The sequence below is a fragment of the Prinia subflava genome, chromosome 8 (assembly GCF_021018805.1).
Source record: "Prinia subflava isolate CZ2003 ecotype Zambia chromosome 8, Cam_Psub_1.2, whole genome shotgun sequence".
In the NCBI taxonomy this organism is placed as follows: Eukaryota; Metazoa; Chordata; class Aves; order Passeriformes; family Cisticolidae; genus Prinia; species Prinia subflava.
Window position 1 is genome coordinate 8,627,607 of NC_086254.1, and position 14,831 is coordinate 8,642,437.

The 14,831-nt window shown below is 44.2% G+C and overlaps 1 protein-coding gene across 2 annotated transcripts in view; it reads left to right on the forward strand.

Annotated features, from left to right (window-relative positions):
* CLTC (clathrin heavy chain) overlaps nt 1-14,831 on the forward strand; it is a 29,536-nt gene that overhangs the window by 1,943 nt on the left and 12,762 nt on the right. For both annotated transcript variants that reach the window (XM_063402813.1, XM_063402814.1), the window contains exons 2-14: nt 5,668-5,875; nt 7,935-8,203; nt 8,512-8,673; nt 9,436-9,549; nt 9,935-10,108; nt 10,724-10,921; nt 11,564-11,764; nt 12,312-12,464; nt 12,764-12,886; nt 13,070-13,207; nt 13,293-13,457; nt 13,547-13,727; nt 14,051-14,214. In XM_063402813.1, the coding sequence (XP_063258883.1) occupies nt 5,668-5,875; nt 7,935-8,203; nt 8,512-8,673; nt 9,436-9,549; nt 9,935-10,108; nt 10,724-10,921; nt 11,564-11,764; nt 12,312-12,464; nt 12,764-12,886; nt 13,070-13,207; nt 13,293-13,457; nt 13,547-13,727; nt 14,051-14,214 (2,250 nt within the window). The remainder of the gene's footprint in view (nt 1-5,667; nt 5,876-7,934; nt 8,204-8,511; nt 8,674-9,435; nt 9,550-9,934; nt 10,109-10,723; nt 10,922-11,563; nt 11,765-12,311; nt 12,465-12,763; nt 12,887-13,069; nt 13,208-13,292; nt 13,458-13,546; nt 13,728-14,050; nt 14,215-14,831) is intronic.

The window sequence follows — 14,831 nt, forward strand, 5'->3', positions numbered from 1 at the left end:
GAGGAATCCGGATTCTAGGAGTTAATTGCTTTTCTGCTGAAGTTCCTGACTCAAATTTTGAGAGCAGAAACACTGATATTGCAATGCTTTTGCTATCCAGGCTGCTCCTAGGAAATCCTCATGGATTCAATAATACAATTTCTTGAACTGTACCTGACCCACATTGTCTAGGAATCTTGTTGTGCAGGTGTTGTGCAACACTTGCAGGTTTGTAGTGATGCTTAATGAAAGGTGAGGTACCCAGCTGCAGCCTTAGCCATAAAAAGCAGGGGATGGATGTGAATGAGAAAATTCTTATAAGCTATTACTGAAATCAGTCAATACACACAGTGTGATCCTAGTTCTCCACAGGTTCATTATTAGAGGTTAAAAAGTACAAAGCTTGTCCTGGCGTTCAGCTTCAAGGCAGTCCATTACCTGTTGGCGTCTTGGCTGTGTGATTTGGGAATGAAAAGGGAAAAGAACCAGAAACTTTGCTCCTGAGTGCCTCATCTCTTGGGGGCACAGTGCTTTGTACCCCAGACTGCAGCTAAAGGTGTTCTTTGGACCAGTGGTTACCTTGCTGGGGAGGAGGGAGCTTTCTGGGGAGTGTAAAACCAAAAAGTGTTGTCGGGTTTCAGGATTTGTTTGTCTCAGCAGCCCCAGGTGTGCAGGCTGTGTTATCTGTGTGGTGTCTGTGCACATCCCTGCTTTTCCTCCAGAGAACATCAACAACAGCCCGTGCAGAAACTTCCCTTGGGAATTTTCAGGGAGGAACCCCATTCCTGTGTTATCAAAATTCATGTTATAAAACTTTATGTAGCTACTTCTTTGTTGTTTTTTTCCCTTCCAAAGTAACTATGGGGAAACAATCCACTGTGCATGTAGTGGGAGATCAGAGTTCAGTGTGTGGGATGATTGCAAATCTGGTTGCTCCTATCCAGGCTTCAGGGACTCCTAAAATGTGTCTGTTTGTGTTTGAGGGTGAAAGTAAAACAGCTGCTTACTGTGGTGGGTCAGGGGAGCTTTTCTAAGATGACAAGTTCTTGATGAGTGAGAAGGAACCAGACTAATTAGCGGGTGATGAACTGTGATTGCCAGTTAATTTAACCACACTACCCTGAAATAAACATTGAACTTGGACCAGGCCCACTGCTCTACTGAGTTAAGGCATTAATAAATACTCTTCTGAATCTAAATATTTTTGTAAGACAATGTAGAAAAAACTGCCAGCTGAGGCTGTGCACTTGATACCCAGACAGAACTGCTTTTTTAACACTAGGAAAAGGGGGTTTGTATCTATTGTTCATTGATGGAGCAAACCTGAATGGCAGCTGTGCTGTTCTGCTGTGGTGGTGCTTGGATGGCTCTTGGAATCACAGCTGTGCCACAGAATAAAACAGGACAGCCAAGGCATCATAGAATAAAACATATAAATTCAATACTTTGCTCTAAAAATGACAAACAGCAAAATGCTTCCGTGTATTGTGCTGACAGTGAGTTTAATACAGCCTAAAACATGAAATCTCTGCTGTAACAGCATTAGTTTGGAGCAGTTACATCCTCTGTTAATAACACAGTCAGGAATTAGAGGACTCTTGTGCCTAATGCTGTTTCGGTGGGATTCTTGCTCTCTGCTTCTTAGTGGATCCAAATTCCTAAAGCGAGTTTAGAGTATTCCTACAGAGGGAAAATACATAACAGAGAATTGCAATGTCTTATGGAGAGAGAGATTGTGTGTGTGTGTCAACTAATTGGATAGGAGCAATTAGTTAAGCAGTTTATGAGCTGTTCTAGGCATGTCCCTCTCAGCAGGCACTGAGGTGCAGGGCCCTGCCTGCCTTGGCTGTGCTGATTTGGTGCTTCCTGCTGGGATTGGAGCCTCAGCCAAAGATAAGGAATGGGATTCAGTGGTTCTGCACTCCAGTTTCAGCAGGTCCAGCCTCAGTGGTGGAACTGAAGCAGTCCCACACCGTGTCTGTGGCTGCTGAGAGCGGGTGGTACCTCAGCCTGCTGAGGGTGAGGCAGAAAATAGGAAGGATATAGAAATAGGAGAGCTCTTGAATGTTAGAGAGGTCCCTTATCTGTTGAAAACACGACTTCCTAGGCTGTCACAAGCTGAAACTCTTACCTTGCACTGGTAAATGTGAAGTATTTTGCCTTGGACTGGCTGTGGGACTCTCAGAAGTGCAGGCAGTAACTGAGAGAGCACCACAAACACAAATGGGTTTGTGTGACTTAAGTTTGCTTTTCTGAATTGTCATGTATGGAATTAAAAGAGCAGCTGAAGTGCAGCCCAGTGTCTGCCTTGGTCAATCAAAGCCTAGGAGAGCATGGCCTGGGACAGAGCTAATGATTTTTTGCACACTGAAGCGCTTCTCTAAAAAAAAAGAGAATTTTCCAGTTTAGTGGCGTTTTACAGCTCTTTGATTTCTAGCAGCATGTAGATAAGGAGTGTCTGGGCAGGGGCTGAGCAGCTGCTTGTGGCCACAAGAGCAGTGGTTATATCCTGTTGAGTGTGAGAGTCGAGGTGAAATGTGTGCTCAGCATTTCCGTGCCCTTCCTCGTAGCCAAGGAGAAATTATCTGACAGCTAAGCAGACTGTCACAAGAAAGGGAACATTACAGGAAGGGGTCAACAAAGAGACTCCTGTCAGCAGTTTTACCCTTCAGTTTGATGTCCCATACATGTGACAACCTCTCTGGCTAAGTTACCAAGAACACACTCGAATTATCTTCCAGTGAAAAAATAATTCTGGTAATCAGACATTGCCTTACTACGTTACAATGACTCACATCTCGGTGCTGCTCAGATAAATCCTGCCATCACAGAATTCCATGGTTCAGCAGAGCCTGCAAGTGACTGAAGTGTCTGATCTTGGGTGAGATGAGTCCTTTGGGGCGACATCTCTGCTGAACACAGGAGTTGCTGCTGTCCCCGACAATCTGTTTCATGGTTCCACTCTACTGGAGCAGCTATTTCACAGAACACTTTATTCCTAACAGGAGTCTGGTGTGACTGATCTTTCCAACAAATGGTGGTGTAAAATAACTCCCAACTGTACATCAGTTGCCCAAGCACTGTTAGCAAGTTCTGCTTTCGTATCTTCTTGAAAGCCAAGGAAGTGGGGTTTGTAGTAAAATGTAGCAATGTCTAAATTCCTCCTTTTTTTTGTTGTTTGGTTTTTGGGGGGATTTTTTGTTTTTGTTTATGAATCAGTAAAATGTAGTGGACCGAAGTGCAACATTAAATATTTGGAGGTTTTTCCCTTTGCAGTAAAGAGAAGAAGAGCTAGAAAATCTGCCAAAAAACCCCTGTACTCCTTTTGTAATTCAACTCCTGAGTCTGTACATGGAGTAGTATTGAAATTTTCAGAATAAACGCCTTCAAAGAAATATTTGCTGTCGTGTTTCCTGACAGTAATCTTCATCTCTGTTTGCTTTGCTTAGCTTTATAAACATGCCTGCCTCACTCACCTGAACTTCAGCCTGTCTGGGCAGGATAACAACCTATATTCCAGGGAGTGATCTCTGCTCAGGAGTTCTGTGCAGCCAAGAAATTCACTGTTGGCTTTACCAGCTGGGCAAGGACGTGCCACTCTTGGCTGGTGACACTCTTGTGTAACCAAACACAGAGATTGTCACTGTCAGAGTCAACTTCCTGAGCCTTGAAGCAGATGTGGTTCATACATTTGGTTTATTGAGATGGAAGATGAAATGTTGGCAGGAGGAGTTTGTGTACTTGGAGACCTTGCTGATGGTTGCACCTCCATCACAAAACTTCTCCAGGCTTTCTTCAGAGCTGTGCCAATCTTCTAAATCTTTGCAAAGAAATACCTCGCCTTTGATAACAGAAATGTAAAAAGTCTCCCATCAGAGCTGGCATTAGCAGATGGCAGTTTGCTGGTGATTAAGGTAAATCTGTCTTGCAAGATCCAAGCACCTTTGTGGTGGTTTTGTCTAGACCTCCCTAAGAGGTCCTGCCATCTGCTTGGACTTGCTGTTCCGATTTCTTCTGTCGACAACCTTTGGGTGTAGTGCTGAGTTATTGCCAGGCAGAGTGCCTGGCTCTCTGCAGCTGTCCCCTCTACCAAATTAACGAGGAAATTTAGTGCTTGATAAATGATTTGGCACTTGTTAAGCCTGCAGCCCTAGCAAAGGGAAATGCCACATCCCAGTAAGTCACTCCAGCTCTACCAGATCAAACTCCCACATCTTCCAACCTTCCCTCCCTGCAGGGGTGTGATTGGGTTGGGTTTAACCCTGCCTAGCTCACATCCAGTGCCAGAGAGCCAGGTCTAGAGGACACTGCTCAAACTGTGAAAGGGACTTTTGAGCTTGAATCTAAAATCTTCTAAGTGGCTGGAGAATGTGTGGCCAGGTTCTGGGATTCTGGACCTCAAATACTCGCTTAAATCTGAGTAAAAGAATTCTGACCTGTCAAGGAGTTAGGGTTTGATTTTTATTTATTTTAATAGCTGTCAAATGCTGTCACCTGAAAGTTTCCTGGCTTTATTGTCAACATGTTCTCCGTGTAATCTAGTGCATCCATCCAAGTGACTTTTGTGAAGCTTGTTCTGTTAACTTGCTGTGCCACAGCTCAGATGTTACTTGTTCCTCACATGTGCTGTGGAGAGCCTGGGCAAAGGGGAAGTGGAGTAAAACCCTCTTTATCAGGAACTGCAAACAGGCAGGAGCAGAGCAGCTGGGGCATGGCCTCCTTGGAGCTGGTGCAGAGCACAGCAGATAAGAGCTGAGTGCTCCAAAACCAGCACAATCATCCTAAAATGACTTTGAAGGTCTTGCCCTTCTTGGGGCATCTTGGGCTTGAAGGTCTTCCAGAAAGAAAAATATCAGAATATTAGGGGTGATAGTTCTTCTAATAGTAGAAAACTGGAGTTCTTAAGGTGTGGACAAGCTGGATATCTGTGATACGACCATGAGCTGACCATAACTGCATTTTCACTGTTAAAAATGTGATAAACTTGGTTCCCCTACTGACATCCTCCTCATACAGCAGCTTTACAAAAGTGCTGTTAACTAAACTGTTTTGTTGCAAGCTGTACAAGGAGCATAATTTAAAGGTATTGAAAGGCTTAGGGCAGCAGACTCAGAGGAGGAATTTTTATTGGTTTATTGATAACTCCTGTGTTGAGCAGGGCCATGGCTGAGCCATTGCTGGTTTCAGTAGTGTCCTGCTCTGCCTCCTGCTGCGAGACAGGCCTGGGCTAATTGCTAGACAGGCAGCTTTTTTTAGCTCCACAAGGATAAAGATAAAGCTCAGACGCCTCACGTGTGATGTTAAGCTTGAAATAGTGATAGCTGTCAAATCCAGTGGATGAGTTCAGGGAGGAAAGCTGGGGAGGGGAAAGCTGAAGCTGCAAGGCCAGTATGGCAAGTTCAGTGTGCTTTAAACCATGTGAGGGGGCTCAAAGATTGAGTTCTTAATGGTTAAGTTGTAAATGGACCTTGAAGACAAGACACCAAGTGCTTGAATGCTTCTCCAGGAACCTGCTGGGCTTAGCTGAAATTGTGCAACACCGTGTGTCGTGCAGGTTTGGGGCAGCATGGCTGTTCTGTCACAAAAAAAAGGCAAAGTCTGATATTTCCTGTGACATTCACACAAGCTGTTTGTAGCTATACCAAGGTAATAACTTAACGTTAAACCTTTATTTTTTTTCTCTTCCAGCTCCAAAATCTGGGCATCAACCCAGCAAACATCGGGTTCAGCACTCTGACGATGGAGTCGGACAAATTCATCTGCATCAGAGAGAAGGTGGGAGAGCAGGCTCAAGTGGTGATCATCGACATGAACGACGCCAGCAACCCAATCCGAAGACCAATTTCAGCTGACAGTGCTATCATGAACCCTGCCAGTAAAGTCATTGCATTGAAAGGTAGGAAATCCTGATAAAGGGCTCTTGGAAGTGGATGGAGAGCTTTCTGTAGAGCTAGTTTGAGTGACTGAGGTCTCCCAGGTACTTTATGTGGGAGGATCCTGTAGCAATTTTGCACAGCTTAATGGGAGCTTAAGTTGAATGCATTTTCAGTTCTTCTGGAGGCAGCTGGGCAGGGAGCTTCAGCTGAGGCTTCCTGCCATTCTGCTGATCATTAGGATGAGGTTTTTCCTTCAGTCCAAATGCTTGCAGCTTCTGAGCAGGGAGAGCTGGAAGCCAAGTGTGGGCTTTAAGGAATCATGTTAGAGGGAAATGAGACCTCATCTGAGAGTATAAACCTTTCCTTAGGGACAGGAAAGCTGGGGCTGGGAAGGAGGGATAAATATTCCTGAAGGCCTTAGTTTGGCCTTGCTGAAAGAGAGCAGTGCATATTTATTGTATCAGCAGTGATAAGAGGAGTAAAACTATGCAGGGAAGACTTGTGTAGTGAAGGAAGTACAAGGTCAGCCAGCTTGGTATCTCTGATATTACAGAGAACAAGCATTCCTTTGGAGTCTCCAGAAGTGTCCATCTCTTCCCCTCAGAGGCCCAAAAAGCTTTAAGTGCAGTCATTCTAGAAATGCATGTATTGCTAATGGAAAGATTTGTGTGTATCCAATGTTACCTAACTTTGACTTTAATACTGTGCTACTGTTTTGTCACAACTTTAATGCTTTCTTGTGTGTGCAGATGGTGAGTTAACTTCAATTGACTGTACCTAGTACCTGTTGTGTCTTATGACAAGAAAAAGCAGTATAAAATGGCTCAAATTGATGGTGCACATGGCTGAACAGTGGTGTTTAAGCAGCTGAAGGCCTAAAACTCAGAGGTTTTTTCATGCCCTCCCAAAGAAGGGAGTCCCTAAGATTCCAAAAATTAATCCACTCAAGAGCCCAAACTCTCCTTAAATCATTGGGATCTTGGTACTGAGCTTTTTATGAGCAGGACTGACCCATTTGACTCAAGTCTTAGATTTTGCCATGTAATATACCCTGCCTAGCATGTAGGAATGTGATACCTGAATGTCCTCTCCCTTGACCCTAAAGCTCCAGCTGCACTAGATGTGGAAACAAACTGCTGCCTGTAGCCTGAGTAACTCTGTAGTAGAGAGATTTCTCCAAGTTCTGGAGGAACTCCTGACTCAGCATCTTGCATCAATTGCTGAACTAAAGGCTTTGGACTAAACCAGTCCTTGGTGGGTGCAGGCACTTGCCCCTGTGGCACTGTGACTTCCTCAAGCTGGGCTACAGTTAGTAACTGTGGCAGATTCTCTGGCCTGCATCCAGTTTCATGGGATCTTTTCTATTCCTCCTGGGCTACACTTGTGTGTGCTTAAATCATTCTCTGCTATAAGTAGTGGAACTGGTCAGAACCTTTCTTACCTTCTCAACAGGAAGAAATAATTTCTTAGGCCACTGCGTTGTAAAAAGTGGTGGAAATGACTGCAGGTGGCTGTTCAGGATGTTTGTATGCACCATTCTGTGTGATTTGGAGAACTTTTCCTCTTGCCTTCTAGAGCTTGTGTTGCTCTCTAGATTCCTTCCCTTGCACAGTTCCTGTCAGTCTGGTTTGCAGTCAGTAGCTGTGTATCCCATTAGTGCAACCCCAAGGTTTTGGTTAATTAGCCTGAATTACAAAAGCCCTCTGCCAACCTGACTGTTCCATGTTGTGCCCTTTTATTACTTAAAACAGATGTGGACATTTTAATGCCAGTGGCATAGCTTCCCTCACAACTCCAGAGAGCCTCAGCATGATTGTAACCTGGTTTTGATGTACGTGAAGTATCCTCCCACCCGTGTGTGTGGCTGAAGCTTTTGTCTCCTACCAACCCGTTCTCCACATCTGTTTGATTGCTCAGTAGTGCCAAATCAGTAAAATCAGCCCCAGGAGTGTGCTCTGGTTCAGAGTGAAAGGTCTGCCAGTGTAGAGCAGCTTTTTCTTGAAGGAATTCCCCAGGGTTTCATGTCCTAGTGCAGCTCCTCTGCTCTTTCTCGTGGCTTAACTTTGCTGTGTCTCCTAGCTGGGAAAACGCTGCAAATCTTTAACATTGAAATGAAGAGCAAGATGAAGGCTCACACCATGACAGATGATGTCACCTTCTGGAAGTGGATCTCTCTGAACACCGTTGCCCTCGTGACGGATAATGCCGTTTACCACTGGAGCATGGAGGGGGAGTCCCAGCCTGTGAAGATGTTTGATCGCCACTCCAGCCTTGCTGGCTGCCAGATCATCAACTACAGGACTGATGCCAAGCAGAAATGGCTCTTGCTGACTGGAATATCTGCACAGGTACTTCACCTCCAGGAAGGTTTTCACACCCCAGAGCTTGTTTTGTTGTCTCCTTCTACAGGAACAGGACTGATCTGTTTGTTTTATTAAATCTCAATGCTTGTCTCAATCTTAAATAACAAATGTAACTAAAAATCTCACATTCATATAATTGGATTTGTAATGCTATAAACACTAGTGCAAAGTTAAGAGTCTGAAGTGATGCTGTTGTAAGAGGAAGCTTGAAATGGCAGCATATTGACCAATATTAAATGAAATTACTGTCCCAGTGCCTGTTTTTCCTGACACTTGTTCTTTTTTTTGTGCAGCAAAACCGTGTGGTGGGAGCAATGCAGCTGTACTCTGTGGACAGAAAAGTGTCCCAGCCCATCGAGGGACACGCAGCCAGCTTTGCACAGTTCAAGATGGAAGGGAATGCTGAAGAATCCACTCTCTTCTGTTTTGCAGTAAGAGGGCAAGCTGGGGGTAAGGTAAGGCTTGGTTCTAAACATACTGCAATCTTTAGTGACTCACCCTGGTTCTCTGCTTCCAGGAGAACAAATGGTTTAATGCAAAAAGTTGCATTTAAGGAAGAAAGTGAAGGACTGTGTCAGTCTGGATATGACATATGGTGCATGCAGAGCTTGGACTACCTGGTGTAGCAGGAATCTGTGAGTGGAGAAGTTAAGTGGCATGTCATGACCAGCCTAATTAGCTGCTTGAAACATGTGACTCTCAGCTTCACAGCCTAAGCTTGAGGGAAAAGCTGTTGTAATCTTTCTTTGATGCTGATCCTTGGTATCAGACTCAACTAATTTCTAAATTATTAGATGAAAATTAAAAAGAAAATGAAGCAGTAGTTGCAAGGCTAAATAGAGGTCCAATGCTGGAATTATGTGAGTTACAGCAATACCGGAGTAAAACCAGTGCCAGATTCAGAGAAACATCTTTAGAACTGTCTCTGTAGAATGTGAACCAAGTTAAAAGAGTGCATCTAAAGTAACCTAAGTGAATCCTGAAACTTCCAAGTAATTAGAGGTAGCTAAAGATCATATTGAACTGTTTCCCTCACCTGTGGTACGTGACCACCAGATGCTACACCTTTAGCCAGTGAAAATATGTAGGAAGATTAACTTAGTTTGTCTTTGCAAAAACTTGGGATTAAGGCTAAGCAGCAAGAGAATTGCTGTAATGTCATTGTTGAATCTATTGTTAAATAAATTACAGAAGAATTAATCTTATCTCTTGCACAGCTGCATATCATTGAGGTTGGCACACCACCCACTGGGAATCAGCCCTTTCCAAAGAAAGCTGTGGATGTCTTCTTCCCTCCTGAAGCACAGAGTGACTTCCCTGTTGCTATGCAGGTATGACAGCTGCAAACAGGTCTGCAGCTCCTCTTGGTGGATGTGACAGCAGCAGGGCACTGGGAGCCACCTGGTTAATGTGGACCTGAGGGTTGGCCTTAAACTGGTGTGACTGGTGTGACTGCTGCTCCTGCTTCAGTAGTGGTAAAGTAAAGGTGGAGGCAGGCAGCATTCAAAAGCAGCATGTTCTTATTTATGGGAGAAATATCCATCTATTTTAACTGCCTTTCAAGCTCTTCAAACATCATTCTGCTGTGATAATACTCAAGTAAAAATAAAACAGCACTTGTGGCTGTCCTGAAATGGCCCAGCTGTTCGCTGAGTCTCAAAAGCACCAACTCATTTATCCAGTGCCAAATTTGAGTAATCTATTTCTGTTCTGCAGATCAGTGACAAGCACGATGTGGTGTTCCTTATAACAAAGTATGGCTACATCCACCTGTACGACCTGGAGACTGGCACCTGTATCTACATGAACAGGATCAGTGGAGAGACCATTTTTGTTACTGCACAGCACGAAGCCACGGCTGGAATTATTGGAGTCAACAGGAAGGGTCAAGTAAGGAAATCAGCCTGGAAACCACTTCTTTAGCTAATCCCTCTGGCTCTTCATGATGCACTGCAGGGTTCATAGCTATGTCTAGAAGCTTCTAGAAATGTTAACTTTGAATTCTGCTCAGAACGTGTGAGGTCTGATTGTGAGCCCCAATTTAAACCTGTTCTGTTTCCAACAAATCTAACCTAACTACTTCTAACAAGTTACTAACATGGTACAGCCATGTCTTTAGCCCAGATTGATTTTGGGTGGTGTTGCTTGTTGAGCATGGGGAATACAGAGCAGAAAACTTGTTCCTGGTATCCTCTAGGATTGATTACTTAAGACACTGAGTAGGGGTTTCAGAAAGATCCCTGTATCCCTGCAAGATCCACTGTATCCCTGTGTTTCTACCTCTGCAAATACCTCAATTAAACTATTAATTGCCTGCTTTGATGCAGACAATGGATGACATTGGTTCTTTCTAACCAGAGGTCTCTTTAATAAAGTGACAAGTATGAGTTATCAAGGGATGAAAAATTTCCATGACTACCATAGCTTTTCTCTTAGAGTTAGCTTCGCCTTTGGCTCACTTTTGATGTTTGGACTAACTGGAGTTTCCCCTGGTGGTTTTTTCAGGTGCTCTCAGTGTGTGTGGAAGAGGAGAACATCATTCCCTACATCACAAATGTGCTGCAGAATCCTGACCTGGCTTTACGGATGGCTGTCCGCAACAACCTGGCGGGGGCCGAGGAGCTCTTTGCCAGGAAGTTCAACGCACTCTTTGCACAAGGGAACTATTCAGAGGCAGCAAAAGTGGCAGCTAATGCCCCAAAGGTGAAGTGTTCACAACAGCACTGAACTCCACTGGCTTCAGCTTCTTGCTTCAGGAAAGCTCAGTGAATTTTTTAAGTGGCAAGGGCACAATCTTATTGTTATTCTTGTCCTAAGGTAGTACTTGGGTGCTTCAGAGGTATCTTGGGTGCTGACACTGATTGCAAGCTGGATGATCTTAGAGTTTGTAAAGCCCACAGAGGAGGGGAGGAATAAATGATGAAGTAATGGCTATGATTCATAATATTTCTGGTACTTACCTTTGCTTCTCCAGTGATGCAAAAAAGTGTCTGTGAAAAGACAACCTCTAGCTGAGGCTGCACCTGGAAATAGAATTAAAAAACCCAGACTCAGACTAAATTCAGATGAGAGGAACTTGCTGCAAGGCCAAGGGTGTCCTAATTCTGAACTTAAATCTGCATTGCTACTGAAATAAATTTAATGAGCTATTATAGCACATTTTCTGTCAAAGCTCAGTGCCTAAGCTGATGTTCAGCCATATTGCTCCTGACATTCTGGGCTGGCAAAACAGAAATGCTTGTGACAGCCACAGTGACATTACCTCCAGCTTCCTGGAGAAACTCTTGCCAAGCCACAACAGCAGGAAAGAAAATTGAAGTGGATCTCTGTGTCTCTCTCTGGCAGGGAATCCTGCGTACTCCAGACACCATACGCCGGTTCCAGAGTGTTCCAGCCCAGCCAGGGCAGACTTCCCCTCTCCTGCAGTATTTTGGCATTCTGCTGGACCAAGGGCAGCTGAACAAGTATGAGTCACTGGAGCTCTGCAGACCAGTGCTCCAGCAGGGCCGCAAGCAGCTCCTGGAAAAATGGTTAAAAGAAGATAAGGTAAGTTTGGGGTTGGTACATTCAGAGCTGTGGGGGGAAGGAACAGCACTGCCTGACAGCTCCCCCCTTCCCAGGAGAGCTCAGCAGTGACAGCAAATAGCTGAGCAATGGGTTCTCACTCTACGTGTCACTATGACTCAAGTTACTGCAACAGAATTGATCAAATTCTCACTCATTCTACATCTAAAATCACAGCAGGATGTGCAGGGCGTGGAAAGCTCTGAGCTGCTGCTGGGCTTTGCCAAACCACTCCTTTGGATACTGACTGCAAGTGCTTGGAGCTGGGGTTACAGCTCTGTAATTAGTTGCAGAAACATGCTAATGCAGTGTGTCACTCAGCTCTTTCTGGCTCTGAAAATTCCTTTGGCTGGTGTAGAACAGCATGAGGAGCTGAGCCCACTGGATCACTGCTGCGAGAGTCAGCTCAGGCTATCAAGCTGGGCCTTAATTTTTTAAGGAGGAGTCCAAAATGAAGATAAATGAGGAAAGGGGTGGTTGTGATTTCAGCACTGTCAGGTGGGCTGACTGCATTTGTGTTTCTGAACAGCTGGAGTGCTCGGAGGAGCTGGGAGACCTCGTGAAATCTGTAGATCCTACACTAGCACTTAGTGTCTATCTGAGAGCCAACGTTCCAAACAAGGTCATCCAGTGTTTTGCTGAAACAGGACAAGTCCAGAAGATTGTTTTGTATGCTAAGAAGGTGAGAGAAAATTAAATTGCTGTTATCTTTTCTGTATTTGATAACAACTAGTGCTTGTTCCAAAGTAGCTAGAAGTAACTGTGGGGGAATCTGAGTGCCTGTATAGTATTTACTTATGCCTCAATTTTTTTATGAATAGTTACTGCTAATCTTCATACATGGATCTTTTGCTATTCCCCATTTCCAAAAGAGGAAATCTTGGCTGGGTTGTGTAATCTCTTCACAGTAGCTTTTACTGAGCTCTGTATCTAACAAGGTGTGTGCTCTTGCTGAGTTTTCACTTTTCATCATCTTTTCAGGTTGGATATACTCCAGACTGGATTTTTTTGCTGAGGAATGTAATGAGACTCAGCCCTGATCAAGGCCAGCAGTTTGCACAAATGCTTGTTCAAGATGAAGAGCCTCTTGCAGATATAACACAGGTAAATAAATAACTTTATTGCTATGAAATGTTGACTTCAAAGCATTAAATTGGTAAGAGGAGCCCTACTCAAACCATCAGAGCTATGAATTTGCATTTAGCTTTGGAAGCTGCGTTGATGCTTAAATATACTTGCAGTTCCTAATGAAAACCCTAATTTTTTTTTTCCTTTTTTTTTTTACAGATTGTGGATGTCTTCATGGAATATAACTTAATCCAGCAATGTACAGCCTTCCTGCTGGATGCACTGAAGAATAATCGTCCCTCAGAAGGTCCCCTGCAAACACGTTTACTTGAGATGAACCTCATGCATGCACCTCAGGTACGCGCTCAGAGTCCTGGGGCTGGGCACTGCCAACACTGCTGGTGCTCAGGAGCTGAGTGGAAACGTTCCCTGTTCCTTCTAGGTTGCAGATGCCATCCTGGGAAACCAAATGTTTACTCACTACGACCGGGCTCACATAGCTCAGCTGTGTGAGAAGGCTGGTTTGCTGCAGAGAGCACTCGAGCACTTCACAGACCTCTACGACATCAAGCGCGCCGTAGTTCACACTCACCTCCTCAATCCCGAGGTGAGGCATCAAACACCCTGCACCTGCAACTCCAGCCTCTAATAACTGCTGTTGTGCTCGGGTCTAAAATGCCTCGTGTGTCTTTGCAGTGGTTAGTGAATTATTTTGGGTCCTTATCAGTAGAAGATTCTCTGGAGTGTCTGCGTGCGATGTTGTCCGCTAACATCCGTCAGAACCTGCAGATCTGTGTCCAGGTAGCTTCCAAATACCACGAGCAGCTGTCAACACAGTCACTTATTGAGCTCTTTGAGTCCTTCAAGAGCTTTGAAGGTGAGTCTGTACTTCTGCAAGAGGAGCTGGTGCTCACCTCGTTACAGATGTGTGTATGAGGGACTGTCTGTGTGCTGAAATCTAGAAAAGCCATAATGAACTTAAGCAGGCCTCAAACTGTCTTGAAACAGATCTACACCTTAAAGTTTCCCTGTTTAGGATGTTTACCACTATTCAGTTGCGTCATTTGTTTTTCTGAAATCCTGGAAGATATTTGGAGCTGTAGAAAAACCTAAAATGAGTGTCTTAAATTTCTTTGTAGCCTTTGGGATGTGTACTTTTAAATGAGACCAGCAAATAACGTGCTGCCTGTTTCTCTCCAGGTTTGTTTTATTTCCTGGGCTCCATTGTAAACTTCAGCCAGGATCCAGATGTGCACTTCAAGTACATTCAAGCTGCATGCAAGACAGGACAAATTAAAGAAGTGGAAAGAATCTGCAGGGAAAGTAACTGCTATGATCCAGAACGTGTTAAAAACTTCCTCAAGGTAATGTTTGGGGAACATGGGACTGTCTGGGGCTGTTTGGGGTTCTGATAAAACATGGTGTGTCACTAGTGAAATGAGGCAGCTCTGTGAAAATAGATGAGTTTTAACCTTTGCACTTAAGGATCCAAGTGTCCTCAAACCAGAGGTATCTGTCATGTTGACAGTGCCTCCTAATGAAGTCTGAGCCTGGAATATTGTCTAAAAAATGAGAATGTCAGGTCAGTTCCTCACTGCTCTTGGTAAGGTTAATCTGGCTTGAACTCTTAACCTGTAGTAAATGCACCAGCTCACCTAGAACTTGTTAAAAATGTCTGCTATAAAATAGGAAACATTTACTTAATTTGAAAACACCCATAGTGCCAAATGAGTTGATACCTTAATGCTTATTTACAATATAATCAGCTCCAACTGAGCAACTACAGAAACAACAGATGAATAGAGTCAATTAATTCCATAAATGCTTTCAGGTTCAGGGCTGATCTGTCTTACTCCTACACACTGAAATTTCAGCCAGGTGAGCCATGGCTTAGCTGTGCTGGGAGATGCCAGTCAGTGGGAATATCTCCTGACTGATCCAGAGCATTGCTGGAGAGCAGGAGAAGATGGTGTGCTCAAAG